This window comes from Serinus canaria, chromosome 11 (assembly GCF_022539315.1).
Source record: "Serinus canaria isolate serCan28SL12 chromosome 11, serCan2020, whole genome shotgun sequence".
NCBI classification, from domain to species: Eukaryota; Metazoa; Chordata; class Aves; order Passeriformes; family Fringillidae; genus Serinus; species Serinus canaria.
In genome coordinates, this window is record NC_066325.1 from 5,099,380 (window position 1) to 5,119,323 (window position 19,944).

General features: G+C 43.3%; 3 protein-coding genes across 3 annotated transcripts in view; 1 reads left to right on the forward strand and 2 right to left on the reverse strand.

The window, feature by feature from the left end:
* Positions 1–3,015: 3,015 nt before the first annotated feature.
* Positions 3,016–8,016, reverse strand: NUDT19 (nudix hydrolase 19). Its single transcript, XM_009090588.4, has 3 exons — positions 7,245–8,016; positions 5,301–5,508; positions 3,016–4,217 (listed from the first exon to the last, which is right to left on the reverse strand). The coding sequence occupies exons 1-3, from the start codon at positions 7,926–7,928 to the stop codon at positions 3,991–3,993; spliced, it is 1,119 nt and encodes a 372-aa protein (XP_009088836.2). The 5' UTR covers positions 7,929–8,016; the 3' UTR covers positions 3,016–3,990.
* Positions 7,959–19,944, forward strand: part of ANKRD27 (ankyrin repeat domain 27) — a 53,756-nt gene continuing 41,770 nt past the window's right edge. The window contains exon 1 of the mRNA XM_009090819.4: positions 7,959–8,101. The gene's annotated coding sequence lies outside the window, so the exon portion shown is untranslated. The remainder of the gene's footprint in view (positions 8,102–19,944) is intronic.
* RGS9BP (regulator of G protein signaling 9 binding protein) lies at positions 15,555–19,936 on the reverse strand. Its single transcript, XM_018914522.3, has one exon. It carries the CDS (start codon positions 19,488–19,490, stop codon positions 18,777–18,779), a length of 714 nt encoding a protein of 237 aa, XP_018770067.1. The 5' UTR covers positions 19,491–19,936; the 3' UTR covers positions 15,555–18,776.

The following is a 19,944-nucleotide window of genomic DNA, read 5'->3' on the forward strand; positions in this document are numbered from 1 at the left end:
CACTACATCTGTCTGCAATGGTACATATAAGACCTAGGAGTTACAACGGAATAATGAAACCTCCAGCAAGTAACTGACATTTCATTTTGGCACAAACCAAAACATCCTGGAATCACATCGTGGTATCATCACCGCAGGGTCTAGCTTACACTTAAAGTAGGTGCCTAATTAAATATTTCAGAAAAGGAAAATCAAAACCTTGTCCTTCCATTTCCAAAGCTACTGCTGAACAAGCCAGAATTCAGCAGCAACAGAGCTACCCTGAGGTGACATATGGCGACAAGCTGTAAGCGACAGCAATGACCATTCCCATTTAACATGGCAATGGAACAGCTGAAAAGACTGTAGAAGCTTCACCCAAGATCGTTTAAGACAAACAAAGCTCCTGAGTTACACACTCACCCTGCCCCGGTATACTGCACCAAGAAATTACCAGTGCTGCCTTAGATACCTAAAGCAGACCTTTCTTTCAGCCATAACACGTGAAGGCCACAAGTAACTTCAGCTGAAGTCTCAGGTACATTAGTGCAAACCCACTAAATGGCCCACCAATGTGGCAGGGATGAAGCACACCCACACACAGGAGCAGCTCTCCCAACCCACTCCAAGTTACATTCCCGCTTTGGTAAGAACGGAGTAGGGAAACAAACCCTCGCTAAAATCCCATACCTACCACTAGACCGTACTTAACCTGTAAAAATGCTGTACATCACTAAAGCCCTCGCCCCACCTGCTGCATTAACACAGACCTGGGGAAGGCAGAACGAGCCTCTGCAGCCATCCCGGGGGGCGCAGAGACTCCCGAACACACAGCTCGTTATCCCTCTGCCCGGGGAGCCGTGCTGCCCCTAACCCCGGTTCACCCGGGAGGCGTGGAGCCAGGAACAGCGGCATGGGACAGCGCCTTCAAAAGCCACCTCCTTCGCTTTACTCCCTCTCCTCAGTCACCATTTCCCCCTATCCTGCCATTACTCCATGCTGTGTCCCGCAGGAAAGAGCCCACTGACCTCGTTGTCCAGCGCCGCCAGGCTCCACAGACCGCCCTGCCGCCTACTCTCCGCGGAACCATCCAGAACCCCCAGAGCAGCCCCGGGGCGGGTCGGAGGGCACAAGGGCCTGTCCCCGGCTCCACACACAGCCCTGCCGCTCCCGGCGGAACCTTCCAGAACCCCCAGCGCTCCCGCCCCCAGAGCCGCCTCGGGGCGGGCTCAGAACCCAGAGCAGCCCGTCCCCGGCTCCATAGGCTGCCCTGCCGCTCCCCGCGGAACCTTCCAGAAGCCCCAGCGCTCCCGCCCCCAGAGCCGCCCACCACGGCTCGTCCCCGGCTCCTCAGGCGCGGGTTGTGGCCCACGGCACAACCGACTCTACCCGGCCGTAAAAAACACGTGAAACGCTGCGGGAAAGTTCAGAAAGTACAGGAAGTCCATCGTCTTGGTTTTTGTATAAAATGGAAACCAAATTCATAGTGAAAAAATAAAAGCCTTTGTTACTGCAAAGAACTTTAAATCAAGAATATTATGCTGGGATTTGAGGGAAATTACTACAATGAACCTTTGGGATTTGGAATTTATTTCAGGCTTAAAGTCTCTGTAGCAGAGGCAATGGTGAAATAGTGGTCGTTCTTTGGAAAAGTTCGAAAAAAAACCAGAAAGCAGCTGTAGCACCCAGAAGTAAAGGGACAAGTGGAAAGAGTTCATAGGGATCTGCCCCTGTGGAAGTGGTGAAATAACTTAGTGTAAGTCCTTGGTGTAGTTCTGAGCTCTGCAGGAAGATACAACCGCAGCCAGACACAGGGAGAGCCCTCACCTAACCCAAATGCCAAAACTCCACATTTTTCTACACATCTGGCATCAGCCCTGCACACCTTCCCTGCCCACATTCCCATATCCACACTCCTGCTGTGCCTAGGTGCTAAATGATTTATCAAAAATATTTTCTCATAATACTTTCTACCATAAAAGTAAACTGGTAGAATAGCCCTAAGAGGCAAAACAATAAAAGAAATCCTTTGTGTATTTGAATTTGTCATCTTGAGGGATATGGTCCAGATGAATAAAGTGAAGGTTCTAGGAGGGAAGACTGTCACTTGTTGAAGGCATTACTGGATGAGAACTCCTGGAAACTGCCCTTGGGGATGAAGGAGCAGGAGAGAAGAGAGCTGGCTGTTCTTTAAACATCTTTTCCTTGAAGCACAAAAAAATCATGATTCTCATATGCAAGAAATCAGACAAGGCAGGAGACCAATGAAGCTGAGAAGGACCCTTCTGGTCTGAGTGGAGTGCAAGAAGGAAATGTACTGGCACTGGAAGCAGGAATGTGTACCCATAGGGGAAAATATAGGGATGGGGCTTGGGGGTATAGGAGTGGGATCAGGAGAGCTAAGGCACAGCTGGAGCTGAATGTGGCAAGGGATCTGATAAAAAAAAAATAGCTCCCAGAGGAATATTGATTGGAAAAGGAGAAGTTAAATGTACACCTCCATCCCCAATACTTCAGTGATAATGCACATAGAGCTGACAGGGTTTCTTTGACTTTTTTTTTGGCTCAGCTTTTGCTGCAGATATGCTTCCCACATTTCCCACATCCCTGAACTTCAAGGTAAGGAAACAAATTGCTTTTTGTTGTAGAAGAAAACCAAGTTCAAGGCCATCTGAGAAGCCTGAACATACACAAGTCCTTGGGACTTGATGAGGTGACATGAGATGGGGTTCTGGGGGAACTAGCAAGGCTGTGTCCTAAGGCACTCTCCATTGCATTGGAGAAGTCAGGGCAGGCAGGTGAAGTCTCCAGTGACAAGAGAAAAGGGAATGTCACATCCATCCAGAATATTCAGGTGTTCTACTGCCCAATGCACAGTGCTCTGCTTACATGGTCATTGTTCAGCACAGGTTTACAAACCTCAACAAGCTCTGCAAAACCAGCACCAGCCTGGGTCTGTTCTGAGGAGAAGAGAAAGACACACCTTTTTTTCAGTATTTTTTTAAATTGAAATGAATACTACAAACCAATTTCATCTAATTGTAGCAACAGGTTTTAATTGAAACACAGAACAAAACCTGAACAAAGCTTTCTGAATAACTTTACTGACTAAACTGAAGTCATCATTAATTCTCCTTCCAGATATTTTACAAAACTGCTCCATTGACTCCACTTATTGAACAAATGAAAAGAAATTCAACCCAAAAATTAAGTAGCAATGTTTCCTCTGAAGTTCTTAAATCTCAGTTATATTAGTAAAGTAGTTAAGAAGCAAAAAGTGGGATATTGGAATATGGAGGTGGGTATATCAAGGAGGAATATTATTCCCTTAAGTTGTTGATATATTTTTGGAGCTAAAAAAATGACACTTTTTATTTTTTAAAATTGTTTACAACTTGAAGATATAAAAATATATTGATAAAAAGAATGCACTCAATTCCATAGATGACTTCCTTTAAATTAAGTCTACCTTTGAAAATTGTAGTTTTGAATTATTACCATTAGTAGAAAGAATTTAAGTATATAAAATATAAAAATTAACTTTATAGTATTCTTTTTAAAAGTGCATTATAGTTAATTTATGTATATATCTGTATCTGTACATACATTGCTTGTCCCCAAAATGAAAGAAAGAATAGAGTGGTAAATGTCAACAAATATGGAATGGGAGATTTTATCCATTTCTAACACTGCAGTTATCTAGTGGGTAACTTTGGGAAGCATAGTCAAAGAATCCTACAACTCTTCTCTGCTTCTTCCAACCATAATATATATATATAAACTTTCAGTGAGAAGAGGATCTTTGTGACCCAACAGTGGCACAACTGCTCTGTTTTTAAAGACTCGAGAAATTAGATACACATAGATGCGCCTCCACACACACATACAGATATAATGCTTTGGCAGGACAGAGAAATATTTTCATGACTATTTGGCAACAGTTAAAAAGCACCAAAACCACAGTGAGCATATATGCAATTAAAAATATTCTAGATTTAAACCCAAGACATATTATAATCTGCTATTGTAATCTGAATTATCACACTTTATCATCAGTGGATTTGTATGTTTATATTTTGCTTGAATATTAACATAGACAGCAAGATTGTTGATGTCTTTCATTACTATCCTGTGAAATACCCCACCCTCTTTCATGAGATCTTCAACCTTCTTATCTGTTGACAAAATAATTTTCTTTTCTCCAGTATAATCTGGATCCTCTGGATATAACTCATCTCCTGGGGGTAGAAAAAAAGATTAAGTTATAGATAGCCAACCTTATTTTTCAGCCTTTTCACATCCTTTTTTAGGATTTATCAGTATATGTAAATCAGTGGAAATGTGTTTTGCAACACAAAGTAAACTGCCGCTAAACATCTTCAAATTTAAAGACAGAATCATACATTTCTGAAGTATGTCAGTGACATTGCAGTGCATGTTGCATGTTCCAGAACTCCTGATAATATGCTATAAATATGCTGTAATGACAGTCTGGCCAGACAGGAGTGTATATAATAGGTGGAGCACAGGACAAGCACTTCTTCATGTGTATAAAGACAGGACTAAGAACAGAAATGCATATTGTTCTATTTTGTTAAAGTAAATAATTGTTCTGTTATATCAAGGCATTATACTCTTGTGCAAGACTGATAATAAACCCCAAATACAGTAATCCTAGGGGTCAATTATGACCACAAAAAAAAAAAAAAAAAAAAAAAAAAAAAAAAAAAAGGAAAGCATAATGAAAAACAAACTCAGAAAAGTAGAAAATAATAAATAGTATATGCAGCTTTTTGCAGCTTTTCTTAACGCTGCATGTACATGATTATGAAATGAGAGAGACTTAAGCAGGAGAAAGGGCAGGAGGAAGATGGCTGAGGGTATGGTTTTAGTCCAGTGCCTTATCACTGCAGCTGGAAGGTGTGATACTGCAGCTGGGCTTGATTCCCACCCCTCACAATATGGTAGCTGAAGTAAAGGAGAATTCCCACTGAAAAGGACTAAAGGAAGGAGTTTTTAACCATCCTTCAGATTATACAAAGCTGATATGCTGGAATTTCTTCACAAATACACATATGAGGACAATGGTGAGACAATCAGACTGGGAGTAACTAAGAAATAACTGTGCTGTCTGATGCCCTGGCTTGTCTCTGACTGCAGCCACTGTCACAACTGTAGCAAACAAGGTGGAAACAGCATGCAGTAACTTGACTTAGGAGAGCATTTTCCTTTCAGTTAAGGATGGTTTATGTCATGTGGCTTCAGCACACAGCATTCATGAGATGCTGTGCATTTAGGAGAAGCCTCCAGCGTGTCCTTACCCGGCAGCAGCTGGATGAATCCGTCTGCAGCATTCAGCATCACAGGCATCCAGCGCTCACAGCCCTCCAGAGCCCGTGCAGAGCTGAACTGCTGCAGCTCCTCAAGGGAAGAGAAGTTGCACAGCCTGCAGAATTCATAAAACTGAGGTGGAGGAAACCAGATCTCCTGAGCCTTAAAGCGTTCGATGGCTTCTGGAGGTGACGACCACTGCAAGATGAAAACAAGTCTTGAAATAATAGTGTCAGCAGCAGATAGAAAGTCTGAATAAACTGAAGAGTCATTTAGCAAGGAAGTCCATACAACAAAGGAGCTTGCAACAGACCATATCTTCTGAAAACAATAAAAACCTTGTATAAGCTACACAAAAGCAACAACAAAGACATTCTTAAAACTGAAAAACAAGCAATCGATAAAAATTACTCATTTTTTCCCAATATATTTTTATTTTACACACAGACATGCCAGGACTACAAACTGACATTTATTTTAGGGGCATGAAAGTTTACTGAAACCAACTGAAAACATTAAACTCACTGTTACTGGAGGTTGCCATGATGCTTTGAGATTTGAAAAGTACCTCTAAACATCTGCTTTCAAGAAGCATTGTTTTCAGAGCATGAACACCCAGCTATTCATCATAATTCTGCTTGTTTAAACTATTGGTAATCTTGATTTCATCTCACATGGTGAATTTAAAGATAAATGCATAATCGTTTGCAGTAGATTTATGCTATTATTAACAAAACTACAGCATGAACTCTTCAAAGTAAGGTTTCAGGTACTTTTCAATTTCTGTAGCAGAATTTCTTAAATAAATAAATATAGCAACATCAGTATACCAAAATTTTAAGTAGGCTTTTACAGAACTGTCTGGTTTCTCATCTACCTCTAACTTGCAAACTTTTCAGAATCCTAGAAAAACTTAAGGACCCTAATGTACCTGACCTTGAGTTCTCTTAGAGCTTCTTCATTAAGTTTGTTACTTTTACATGCTCAATTTAAAAAAAAAAGGTAAAAAAGTCAAAAATCTTACTAGACTATTTCAACAAGTTTGCATATTACTTAAAATATTCCAGGAAACTCCAAAAAACAAAAATTACTAGCATCTCACGCAGTCCTGGAATATACCTGGATATACCACATGGATCTCTTGCAGCATACTGAGGAGGCACGACAACCCTGCTATATTGCAGGAATGAATGTAAAAAAATGGTGTTTGTCAACTGCCTTGGAAAGAGACAGAAATTCACGGTGAAAGGGATCTGATGCGACACGGATCATGTGCAACGACCTCACAAAAACCCTCTCCCGACAGCTGCTGCAGCTGCACCTCTGGTGATGGTGGCAGCTCCAAGAGTCCAGAGAGGGGCACCGCGCAGGTAAAAGCTCCCTTCCCTTCCTCACGTCTCAAGGAGCTTTATCAGGAGGGCTTGGATTGATCTGGAGGAGACAGATGTGTGGAGACCTCACAGCACCTTCCAGGATCTGAGGGGACTACAGGGAAGCTGGGAAGGGACTCTGTCAGGAACTGTAGCGACGAGACAAGGAGTACAATGGGTACAAATCGAGAGAGGGGATTTTTATATTAGATATTAGAAGGCAGTTTTTTTTACTGTAAGGGTGGTGGGACGCTGCAAAGGGTACCCAGAGAAGCTGTGGCTGCCCCTGAATCCCTGAAGTGTGCAAAGCCAGGTTGGACATTGGGGCTTGGAGCAACCTGTTCTGGTGGAAGGTGTCCTGCCCATGGCCGGGGTGGGACACGATAACCTTTAAGGTCCATTCCAACCCCTGCCATTTTATTCTACCCCTGTTCGAATTGTAAGGGTACAGTCTCGGCGGAGCCAGGGGTCGTGGGAGAAGGGCTCGGGCAGGAGCAGCCGTTCCCATCGCAACACCCGCCCGGCCGGGCTGTGCTGCATGCCGGGCATCCCGGGCCCTCTTACCAGGACGGCTGTCACCTCCTGGTCGTCCTGCGAGACGTGTGGCGGCCGCTGCTGCAGGCAGCACAGGTAGAAAGCCGTGTCATAGCGGCGCCCGCCGCGGCCGGCCCTGCCCACGGGCGTCAGCCAGTTGCTCCACTCGTGCAGCGCCCAGATGTTGGGCGCGCAGCCCAGGTGCCGGCACAGCCGCAGGAAGCAGGACGCGTCCTCCCGCACCCGGCGCCGCCACTCCTCGAGCTCGGCGGCGGGCGGCAGGTGCTCGGCGGGCAGCGGCGGGGCCGGCCCGCGCCCCGGCACCAGCAGCAGGATCCCCGCCTCCTCGAAGGTCTCCCTGAGAGCGCAGATGCGGAAGGCGACTTCACCCGGCAGCTGCGAGCCCAGGCTCTCCCGGTCGGTGGCGAAGATCGGGGCGCGGCTGCCACCGGGCGGCGGCGGCTTCACGGCGCCCAGCCCGCAGTGCGGCGAGGCGGGCAGCAGCCCCAGCCACTCGGCGGAGAAATCCGCCGGTTCCGCCAGCCCGCCCGGGAACACGTGGGCGCCGGGCATGAAACCGCTGCGGGAGCTCCGGCGCAGCAGCAGCAGCTCGTAGTCGAAGGGGCCGAGCGGCGAGCGCGGCGGCCGGCCCGGCGTGCCCGCCGCCAGCAGCAGCGTGGCCGCCTCCCGCCAGTGCCGCAGCCGCGGGTTCATCTTGGCGAGGCGGAGGGCGCCGGGGCAGCCGCGCTCCCGTGGCGTGGCGGGCCGGCACCGCCGCCTGCGCCCCCGGAGGAGCCACTGCAGCCGCGGGGCGGGCCTGCGCCGGGGGAGGCCCGCGGGAGGCGGGACAGCGCCGGCATGCCTCAGCCCCCCTCAGCCCTAAGCCGGTAAGTAGCGAGTGTCCTCCGGGGGCGAAAGCTTAAGGAAATACAGAGGGTTTAAGGCAGCGATGGCTGGGAGAAACGAGGCGATGGCTTCAAGTGTCTTGGGAAGCTGTGGCTTGGGCCGGCTCGCCCTTCCTGGGGGCTCAGAGTGTATTTACAGCACCGCAAGGTGTAAATGTGCAGGAGCTTCCTCGGAGCCCAGAACCCCCCTGAGCACGGGGAAGGGTCTGTAGTGCCAGCCCCGGGAGTCAGCACGGGGTCAGGAGCCAAGGACTCGGATTTGTGTTGGTAATGCTGCTGCTGACCCGCCAGCTGGCCTCGCAGAAATCTCCTTATCTCAATGCCACAGCAAGCTACGCTGACAGCAAAAGTCATTTTAGGTCTGTAGTTAAACGTGACGTTTGCCAAGTTGTTTGAATTTGTTCTAGTACATTCCAGACTGGAGGAGTATGTATACTTTTAGTTTATTGTTACAGAGCTCTTCTGTTTTGAGGATTTTAAGTACCTTGTTACCAGAAAAAAAAAAAAAAAAAGAATCAGCAAGGTAGCAAAACCTTGAAAGGTTCTTTGAATCTTTAGGAAATATTTTATTTTGCTAATTGATTTTGGTTCCTCAATTTTCTTTAATTTGTAAAAAAATTAAGCAGAAAAAAGGTGATGATAGAGGTTGAGAAGTTTTGAGAAGAATGGTATTTACATGTAACCTGGAAAATCCTTCTCCCATCTGTAATCCAGATTGCATTTGGCAAATACCCACGTACGTGTACATGCTTCTGACAACTTCTCAATTTGATTTTATATTTGAACTTGTACTTAATGCTTTATGAGATGTGTGTCACTGGAACTGAAATGAAGTTAAGAAGCAGCTGAAGCATTGGGATGCTGGATAATGTCAACTGACAAATCCAAAAATGACCTTGAGGTGTGCCCAGACACAGCTGGCCATAAGCTCACCCTGGTGCTTGGCTGCAGTGGGCAGAGCAGGTCAGCCAAGCCAGCTGATGCTGCTAAAATGAATGGCCAGACAATAGACAAGCCCGCCTCCCTATCCTTCCCTTCCTTATCACTGAGTATACAAGCAAAACCAATGATATCTGTTAACCTGAGCAGCCCTTTCCTCACTAATTTAATCCTTTTTGCTCACCAGTAATTACCACGTTAGGCAGTTGAAGCACAAGGCTCATTAATTTTTTGTTTTCTACTAAGGCACTTTGAATCTAAAATCATGACATTCATCTTGATATTTGCTTGCCTTTTGCACTCTTCGTGTGTTTAACTATTTCACTTCATTAAGCATACATCTTATTAGGATTGTGTTTTGCCTAAAAGTTGCTTTACTGGTGAAATATTAATAAACTACTGAGGTTTTTTAATATTTAACATCCAATGAGCTTGATGGCAGATCAAGAAGATTTAGGGTCCATCATGTCAGATCATTTCAGCATAAAGGAATTTTAAGTAGAAGGTACTCATGTACCAATAATGAATGGTGTCACTTTCAAATCAGACATAATGCCCACACAAATACAAAACTGTCTTAGTATGGCAGAAATGTGATATCTGATAGCCCTGGAACATAATTTCAGAACATATCTCGGAAAATCTGATACCAGAGAATAGCAGTGATTATAGTGTTAAGTTTCTAACTGGAATACTGGTTTGGGTTTTTTTATCTTGGACAGTCTAAAGGCTCACAAGTGCTCTAGTATGTAAAGCAGGGATACCCTGGCAAATGAAGCATAGGATTATAAAATGGTCTGGGTTGGAAGAGACCTTAAAGATCACCTGGTTCCCTCTTTGGCATGGGCAGGGACACCTTCCATTATCCCAGGTTGTGGCAAGCCCCATCAGGCCTGGCCTTGGACACTTCCAGGGATCCAGGGCAGCTACAGCTTCTCTGGGCAACCTGTTCCAGTGCCTCATTGTCCTCACAGGGAATAATTTTTTCCCAATATTCCATCTAAACCTACTCTCAGTCAGTGTGAAGCCATTCCCCCTTGTCACTCCAGGCCCTTGTTAATTGTTTCTCTTCATCTTTCTTGCAGGCTTCCTTCAGGCACTGAAAAGGCACAATTAGGTCACCCCAAAGCTGTCTCTTCTCCAGGCTGAACAATCCCAATTCTCTCAGCCTTTCCTCCTAGCAGAGGTGCTTTATCCCCATGATTACAACTCCCCTGGTTTCATTGGCACACACTGGTATTAAACCTCATGGGTCTGGTTCCAAAGGCATTCCTGCAGGGCAGTGGAAATGGGATGTGTGGCTGGCACGGTGCTGTGGCCTCAGACACCCAGAGAGTGCCAGAGCTGGGGTTACAGCTCTGTTCAAGACTGAGCTCAGCATCCTTAGCAGTTCTTTGGGCCCAAACACAGCCAAGTGCAAGCTAAGGTAAACTTTCCTCCCTGCTCCATTTGCTGCATTTTTCCACACAGTTCTGCAGTATAAGTCACCTGTTAAGAAGGTGTCATTCCTTTCCTGAGGGTCAGCAGATACACCCTACTGCTGGCAGTTTTTTTGGCTTCTTTCAGAACTGTCTTTGGAAGAGTATTTCATTATCCATTCACTGCAAAGCTGAAGTCATCTTGTGTGAAATTCCAGGAGCATGTGAGTCTTTACCTGACCCAGTTACCAGGACTGGAGGTTGCAGGGGGTTCTGAGAATGAGCACTCAGAAGCTCTGTGAGCAAAGTTAAAGGATGGCAAAGGGAAGTTCTGCCCCCTTCCAGTTTCTTGCTAAGAAAGACAAAAGATCAGCTCCTAGAGTATCCCCCCCTCAAAGCTATAGCTGACCTGCTGGCGGTAGCTCACATGAAAATAGAATAACTGTTAAAGGCAAATTAGATGTAAGGTTATCTATGGAGCATGTTCCTTCATCTCCAACTTAGATGATTTTTTCTTCAATATATTCTGCTAGAATGCAGAGCTTATCTCACTTGTACTTAAATATTCTATGGCTTTATGAGTGATTTCAGAAAAAAAAAAAAAAGAGAAAATCTGAGAAAATCTATCACTAATCCTAAACCAAGCACACCAGTTTGTTGCATTACCGTGTGGAAGGATTCCAGCACAAGGACATGATGCTTCTAGAGCCAGTTGTAGGCTGGGAATCCAGGGCACTTCAGTGTGAAGAGAAGTCTCCCCATAGCAAGAATTAGCTATATACATGTGTGAGAGTAGAGAAAGAGTCAGAGGTCCCCTCCAAATTAAATTATTAAAAAAAGAAAAAAAGGTGTTTTTGCTAAAAAGTAAAGAATTCAGCTGTCTTTCATGCTTCTTTTATGCCAGAACATACAACTGTGTACTTAATGGACCCCAAATAATTTTGTATTTCAGGTTCTTTTCAAAACCAGATTGTATTGTATTGTATTGAAAAAGAAACCCTTCTGAGTGACGCAAAAGTTACATCAAATAAAATACCATAAGATTATTGCACTGATAATAATTCTTTGTGGCATCATATTTCAGCAATGCAGAGGTTACTTCAACATTTTTCTCTACAGTTCTGCTGACAAGAAAAAGCATAAGTTTAAGAAAAAACGGTTTAGGTCACTAGATATATAGAAATGATTCTCAAATTATTTTTCTGGGGTTTTTTCTATGTGATTACACTACTTAGCAATCAAATTACTTCATTCCTTCTGTTACATCATTGCATAAATTACTTTGCCCAGACAGGTCAGTGCAGATTTCACCACTAATAATTGATTTCAGATGAAAAACAAGGTCCATCAACATTTCATCATTCAGTTTAGTTTACATGCTATCCTGTGAGTTGGAGATGATTATACTAAGTTAGTTCTTGGTTTAATTTAGATGCATTTTGGCCCCATGCAGATGTAGTGTCTACAATAATGAGTTGTGACAGCTTCAAGTCTAAAAAAATACAGAGACTTCACTAGGTTTGTCTACTGATTCTTAAATGGGCTTATTTTACAGTATTGTAGAATCCCAGAGTCATTTAGGTTGGAAAAAAACCCCAAGATCATTGAGTCCAACCACTAACCCAGCACTGCCAAGTCCACCACTAAACCATGTCCCCAAGTGCCCCATCTACACATCTTTTAATTGCCTCCAGCTATTTCAAATGGTATTTCACATACCTCCAGGTCACTTCAAAATGACATGCTAAAGCTTTTAGATTGTTTAGCTCATACAGTATCAATGAATAGGCAGACTTAATAATTAATATGAAAAGTAAATAGATTATTCCCTTTATAGGTTTTCAAGTATCATTTCCATATTGTGAATAATGTCACATGTAGGAAATGCAGGTTTATGATTATAACACCATTATATAGATTGATAAAAAGAAAAATTAAAAAACAAAACAGCTAACCTCATACAAAATGATATTCCAACAAATTAGGCAGATGAGAAAACTAGGTTACAGATAGTATTAACAACTGGAACTGTTCTACTTCCAACAGACACAAAATGGATTACACGTCTTGTGGAAATGGAAATGATGGTTCTAGTTCTGCAGCTTTTAGTTATGTGAATAGTTTTCACACATGTAATTTCTTACCAGACTCAGTACTGGTGGCTTGTTTGAGGAATCATTTGGAGCACACCTTCCAGGACACAGAATTCAAATGTGTATATCTTAAGTTACACCTGCAATTAGCATATTAGATGAAGTTGCTAAGGGAGTATCATGTTTGCTGTCTCTGGCAGTTCTCAGTCATTTTATATGGTATAAATAGTTAAGTACTGTCTTTTGTCTTTTTTTTCTTATTTCCCCTTTCTTGTGTTTTTTTCCCCTCCCCAAAGTTTATGCTATTTTTGTATAGATTTTCCTGGATCACAAAAAGAAATTGCATTTAATTTTTTTTCTCAAGACAATCATAGATGACTGTGAGATGTGAGTTTTATTATTCTTTCAAAAGCCCCATGATTTTTAAAGTCAGTTGTTTGGCTGTGTGGTTTCTTAGTGCTGTGGCACATCAGTGAGTTCAGCTGTGTGTGTTACTTGAAGATTTGTGTGTGAGATACAGACCTGACTGATCAGAGACTGCAGTGATAATTTCATGCACAGTGGAAATGATCAAAATGACAGAGCACATTTATACCATAGCTGTGACTTCATTTCTGTGCAGCTGAATTATACTTAGCTTTGAGAGGATTTGTGAGTTTGTTTAATTTGGTGGAGATTTAAATATATGATAAATAATGTCATGCAATGCAGTGTAAATAAAACATACAATTAAAGGAAATAGAAGAAAACAAAAACCCACCTGACCCTGTGGAGGGCTGAGAATTCAGTTTCTGTCACTCTTGTAAATCACAGTAGATATTCTCACAAATGACTGGAACTAAGCAACAAACATAATTGCATTTGGTAAGTGGCCTCTGTGGGTGGTGGTTTCAGAGCGGTTGTGATTGGATTTGTGTTTGCAGTCACATTGCTTCCAGCATGGAACACTCGTGCTTGGCTGGCTGAGAGGATCCACCAGAGCCCTGGTGCTGCCCTGTGATTTTTCACCTTTGCACACGTTCTGCAGTGGCAGCTGCTAAAGACACATCCCAGCTGCACCCAGTACCACAGCAGAAAGCTGTGAGGATGGGTGATGGAATCCTGCCTTCTTCCAGGAGAAAGTCATTTGTAGTGTGGAACTGAGGGAGATAAGGATTGTCTTCTGTAAAATGGGTAACAGCATGTAGCAAATTAAAATAGTTTTACTCTTAGTCTGTAAAACATAATAAGAGAATGGAGTCAGTTCCACTCAGGGATATTTTATTTCTTCTGTCCCTTTGGGCATAGGATACTCCTTTTTTTATAGAGAAGCTGTCATTTAACATTGGGATGCTGTTGTATATAACAAAAAGCAAACTTTGGTATTTACTACATACATCCATCTCCTTTCCTTTTTTTGTTGTTCCCTAAACACATGTGGATAATTTTATGTTAAAGACATTATTTTCTAATCCCACTTTTATTGTACACTTACTGTAGCAAATGCTGCTCACGTGTGAACTATTTTGTCCAGATCTCTTCCTGTATTAAAAGACTTATATAATCGTATTGAGAGAAAGCACTTAGAGATCTGTAATCCACTGGTCTTACTGAATGACTTTTTACATAATGGAAATCTGTGAAGGGTAAATATGTTGACTAGGAGTTCTATTAGCACTTAAATAGAAGGTATTTCTGGAAAGCAAACATAAACAACACAAACCTTCCAGAGAAGGAAAAGCAAGCCTGTAACCAATCCTCTCTACAAACAATAAGCACATGTTTAATTTTTAATCTGAAAGCTAATTACATCATTCATTTAGTCCAGTTTTAAATAACTGCATTACTGTAAAAAATATTTTCATACTCACATGAAAAATTTTGAAACTAATTTTATTTTATATTCATAGTGCTGAAATTTGATGTTTCATTGTTTGCAACATCAAGAGAATCACGTTAATTATGATCCTGTGTTCCCAAAGTAGAAAGCAGTGTAATGGGTTTTTGTGGTGATAGACTGGAAATCCTGGAATGAAATAACAAATTGCTGCGTTTAACAGACTCAGTTCTGATGGTTTGATACGACTGTTGGATCACTGTTGCTACCAATAGCACAGGACCAAGTTTCACACTCCTTAGGTTGTGTAAATCTTTTGCTAAAGTAAATGCCAGCTTTGCTGGCTGAAAGAGACAGAGTTTAGATACTAACAAAAGGAGATTCCAATTGGTACTCCAGTCTAGTCTGGTTTTCAGGTTGTGCAAGCCAGTGGTTCTGTACATCTCACTGGACAACCAGCGCTCAAGGCAGAATCATCTGTTAGCCCAAATGTTATTGTAGCTGTTTCCTACGGCAGGGATTTCCTGGCTTTTCAGACTGCTGCTTTCCTGGCAATGTAAGCTACATCACTATTATCTTTGGGAGCTTGAGAAGGCTGTGCTTATGTTAACAAACTAATGAGAGGGCTTAGCAGGTTACTTTTAATACTGTGGGTGAAAAAAGAACTTCATTTAGAAGAGCCTACTACAGATAAGCTATAATAATATTCCAGCTTTTCAAAGAGTTATAGAATGGCTTGAGATGGAAGAGACCTTAAAGATCATCTGGTTTCAACCCCTGCCATGGGCAGAGACACCTTCCACCAGACCAGATTGTGCCAAGCCCTGTCCAACCTGACCTCGAATGTTTCCAGGGATGAGACAGGGCCTCACAGGGAACAATTTCTTCCCAGCATCTCATCTGAACCAGCTCTATCACTGTGAAGCCATTCCCCCTTGTGACTCCATCCCTTGTAAATAGACTCTATCTTTCTTGCAGGCTCCCTTCAGGCACTGGAAGGGCACAATTAGGTCACCTCCAAGTTTGTCTTCTGTAGGCTGAACAATCCCAATTCTCCCAGCCTTCCCTTACAGCAGAGGTGCTTTATCCCCCTGATCAGCTTTGAAGCCTCCTCTGGACCTGCTCTGACAGATTTTGTTTTATTTGAATTACTGCTGCAAGCATACCAGTAAGTTATAAGGAAGTACTTTATTTGAAGTTAAATAAATAGTGACAGTAACATGTTTGCATTATTCAAAGTGTAGAAAATACCACCCATGCACAGGCAAAACCAGTGTAATTCAAGTCAGGAGTAAGATTTTACTACACAGCAAATTTCATATGTGTATTCTGTGAATAAAGACAAAAGAGCTGAAGTAGATCAACATTGATATTAATTAAGCAATGACCATTTTCTCTTGTACTATAATTACATTCTCACGAATCAACATGAGTATGCGCTTTTTCACCATGCTGTTTCAATATAGAGTATTTTGAAGAATGAATTCCCATTTCTCACTTACAAAGTAGCATTTCCAGTCTCCTTCCAGTTGCATTCCAGAAGAGGGAAAAAATGAAGACTGCAAATCTATATCTCTATTTTTTAATTTAAAGGAAGCCTCTGTACTTTTGGGCAATGGAGGTTTCATTTAGTTTTGGTTTTGTGCAGTGTCGTGCCAAACTCTGTCACGTGGAACAAACATGTGTAGGAGATGATGGGCAGCACTTTATCCATGTAGACAGTGCCAATCCTCTGTTAGAATTCTACTTAATCTATTAATTTCAAATAGGCTAAATATAATACAGACTTTTAGGAACATACTAACGATGAATTAATTTGCAGCCAGCTTTGTCTTTAAGATTTGAAATTTTTTTCCAAGGCCAATCCTTTAAGTAATAATTGTATGCATATTCATAATAAAGAAAGACTTACATACTTACAGACTATTTATATGAATTCTTTGAGTCCTGTATTAAAAATCCAAGTAAAAAACCAAAACTGCAATGGACTGAAAACTTAACAGTTTACCAACCCTGAGTTTACCAGCACTGAGGCTTGCTTTTGAAGATGACCTAAAAATTCTTCTACACAACTAAGCATGGATAAACTCTTTATCCATGGTTAGGTGCGTGGAAGATACCAAGATAAAAGATAATGAATGTTGTCATTGTTACCATTTACTTAGCCACCAGAAAACAGACTTGCATTCATGACTTGGGGGTTTGAGAACATGTGGTTAAATGGTCTGATTTCACAAGGTTTATGGAGTTTTCAGGAAGCACAGAACAGAGCCCAAAGGTTTCTCCACCTTCCTGTGAACCAAGTGAGAGTGCAAAAAGTGAAAACATCCACGGGTCCTTAATGACAAGAGGTGGCAATCCAAATAGAAACATTCTTCTGCAGCTTTTGCTGTATTTTCCTTAAATTTGTTTACTTATTGTGATTGTGAAGGAGATCATCCAATTTAAATGAACACTCAGCAATTACACCTTGTCTAGGCAGGCTGGAACTGTAGCACCGATAAATACAGACCTGGCTTTGTTAGAAAGCTGTCAGGGATCTCTACAGACATAGATGAACTACATACAAAACATATTCTATGGAATGAGTGAGACACAACAGAAAGGAATGTGGAGTTGTCTTGGAACACTCTGAATTCCTGAGAGAATGGAGTTAGACTGGACCAATGTGCAGAGCTCACATTATCCTTCAATATAAGGATAATCTATAGTTTTGAATTCAGGCCTCTGCTTACTGTTTTCTTCCTCACCTACAAGTGACCAGATTCAAATACACTTCTCCCCCAAAAATCCAGAGAAGTTTTAAAGATTAAACTCTTTGCTGCATTTTCTTGAAGTATGTTTAGCTCTTAACTCAAAAACAGTAAAAAATATTAGGTGGTTATGCTCGTTGTCAATTTTATTTAACGAGCATAAAAACTGTTCACAAAACATGTCTGATTTTTACTTTTTGATAATGTTCCTGCAATAATCAATGAAGAATGACTTCTTAAACCCCCAGTATTTTGGGGTCTTTATATTTGGCTGTGGAGTGCCCCATACACCTATGGCACTGTAGCACATGTACCAAGCATTCCTGAACAGACAGCGTGTGTTCACAGCACTAGATGGTACTTCCAGAAGTAAATAATAAATACCATTACACATAAATCCTTTTTACAAAATATTGTAAAACTTCTCTGCTAAGTAAGTGTATGTTCCCACAGTTTTATATTTAAATGTTGACAATTCCACAGGGAAGCACTGGAAAGTTCTCTACTGCTGCTTTTCCCTTACAGAATTGTAGTGTTATCAAATGGGACCAATCCTACAGGCTTCCCAGATGATTAATCAGACATGACTGAGATATGAAACTGAGACACATTTTTAGCTTTGTCTGGATTTCTGCAGTTTGGGAGCTTGCAGAAATGTGGCTGTACACATACAAGCATCAGTCCCTCCCTGTTAACAGGAGAGGGGATCCCATTGGGAAAGTCTGCTTTAACTTAACATCATTTCTCTTTGCTAAAATCTATTTTCCAATGTTATTGCATCTGCTGTGGGTAGATTCATTGCTCCTGTTTTCATAGATAATCACAGAGTACAAATTGCTGCTTCAGAAAGAAAAATTAAAATCAGCAAGAATCAGTCTTTCTGCAGGGAAAGATAAAATCATGGTAAATGTGAATGAAAACCATGAGGCTTGCTAGTATTTTTCTGAATATGCAACTCTCTTTATTCTCTCTGGATTTGTAAAGCGATTAGTCATTGACATATGCTGTGCCAATTCATGCAACTGGGTTCCCTACAATCCAGTCTAAATCAACAAACAGTACTTGGTAACAAACGTCATTATGTTTTCTCCCCCCTCCACAACCAATAGAGCTTGGTTACATTCTTTTATCGGGGTTTTCATCCTTAGTCCTTTCCTCTGCTCAAGAAATACGTTTTGTATTTGATAGAAAAAAAGAAGTGTTCTATTCAGTTGGTCAGACAAAACACCCATGTTAGCCATCAAATTTATGTTACCTTCCAATACTGTAAACAGTGACCAGCAGCAAACACCAGAGCCTAGTGAAGAACAAAAACCACAGGCTTCTGAGAATAGTGACCTATTAATAGCAGGCAAATCCCTGTTACAGCCAGTAGTGATAATACCCTGATACTTCGCTTAACTATTACAATTCCAGTAAACGAAGACATTCTATTCTGCAGGCTGATTTGCATCCCTTTTCTTCAGAAAGCACGAAGATACAAATTTTAGGCTATCCAGAGGCAAAAGTTCTGCTTTGTTCTTTCAAGTGCTTAAAATTCTCAGTCCATCCAAGTAACACACTTTGGAAGTGAAGGTGAGGCATGAAACACTCCAGACAGGCTGGAGAGGGGTTTCTCGTGTCAGAGCTTGCACCAGCCTAAGACAGTTTTACAACGCACACTGCTAGCACAATAGCGATAATGAGCACAGCAGTGAAAATAATTCCAGCTAGAACCTTGCTGATATCGCAGAAGGATTTATTTTCCTCCACAGAGATCATGCCAATAGAGGAAGCGCCCACGCTGATAGTAGATTTCAGTTCAGCCCCTGGGTCTTGCTTAGCCTCTACGGTCCACTGGGGGACATTGACCTTCATCTCCATCTCGTACATCATCTCTCCTACCTGGTTGATCTCGTTCTCGAGGTCTTTCAAATCCACCACGTCTATGTTGTGCTCGGCCTCGTATTTCATGTTCTGGACGCTCATGGCGCGGGCGGCCACGCCGGAGGTTCCCCCGCTCATGCCCGTCTGGATCAGGTGTTTTTTTGGGACGTTCAGCGGGAACTCGTGGCCCAGCTCCAGGGCTCTCCTCATATCGATCTCCAGGATCTCTAGGCACGTGGAGAAAATCACCCATAGCCTCTCGAACTCGGCTTTATCTTCCTTGCTCACGCTTTTGTCCTTCAGGACCGTGGTGAGCTTGTTCCTGTTGGCCACCGCCAGCTCCTGAGCTTTCTGCCGGGTTTTCTTGAGCTCCTCCCGCAGGTTCTGGGAGTCCGAGGTGCCGCCGATGGTCAGCACCATGTGCCGGTAGCAGGCGGTAACCTTGTTGAGCGCGTCCAGCAGCGCCTTGCACTCCTCCTTCACCATGGTGGCGGCGGGGGCTGTGCCCGGTGCCGCCCTGCCCGGTTCCGCCCTGACTTACCCGGTGCCGGACCCCGGGCGCTGCCACAGCCGGGTGCTACCAGCACACATGGCAAGCGCTGCCTCCAGGTCGCGCCTGCATCCAGCGCCCCCTTACCCGCTGGTCAGGCGGCTCCGGGAGCCCGGGCGGGCGGCGGGGAGCCGGGTCGGGCAGGCAGCATCGCTCCCCGCGCCACCGCCGCCTGCAGCGCCACCGGGGCGGCTCGGTTCGCGCCGCGCTCAGCGGGGCGCTGCTGTTTGAAAAGTGCCCAACGCTGAGGATGGAGGAGAAAAAAATAAGAAATCAAAAAAGCCAAGGCTAAAGCTCTGGGGAGCGGCAGCCGGGCAGCCGGCTGTCCCCGCCGCCGCCACTTAACTCGCCCCAGCTGGGCGCCCGCGCGGTCACATGGGGGGAGCGCCC

Bases quoted from the DNA above. Each gene is read 5' to 3' on its own strand.
- NUDT19 (XM_009090588.4), bottom strand. From the start codon at position 7,928: ATGAACCCGCGGCTGCGGCACTGGCGGGAGGCGGCCACGCTGCTGCTG. The intron at 5,509-7,244 runs GTAAGAGGGCCC...TTCATCTTGCAG, and splicing joins AGGAGGTGACAGCCGTCCTG to TGGTCGTCACCTCCAGAAGC. The intron at 4,218-5,300 runs GTAAGGACACGC...TTCTACCCCCAG, and splicing joins ATTCATCCAGCTGCTGCCGG to GAGATGAGTTATATCCAGAG.
- RGS9BP (XM_018914522.3), bottom strand. From the start codon at position 19,490: ATGGTGAAGGAGGAGTGCAAGGCGCTGCTGGACGCGCTCAACAAGGTT.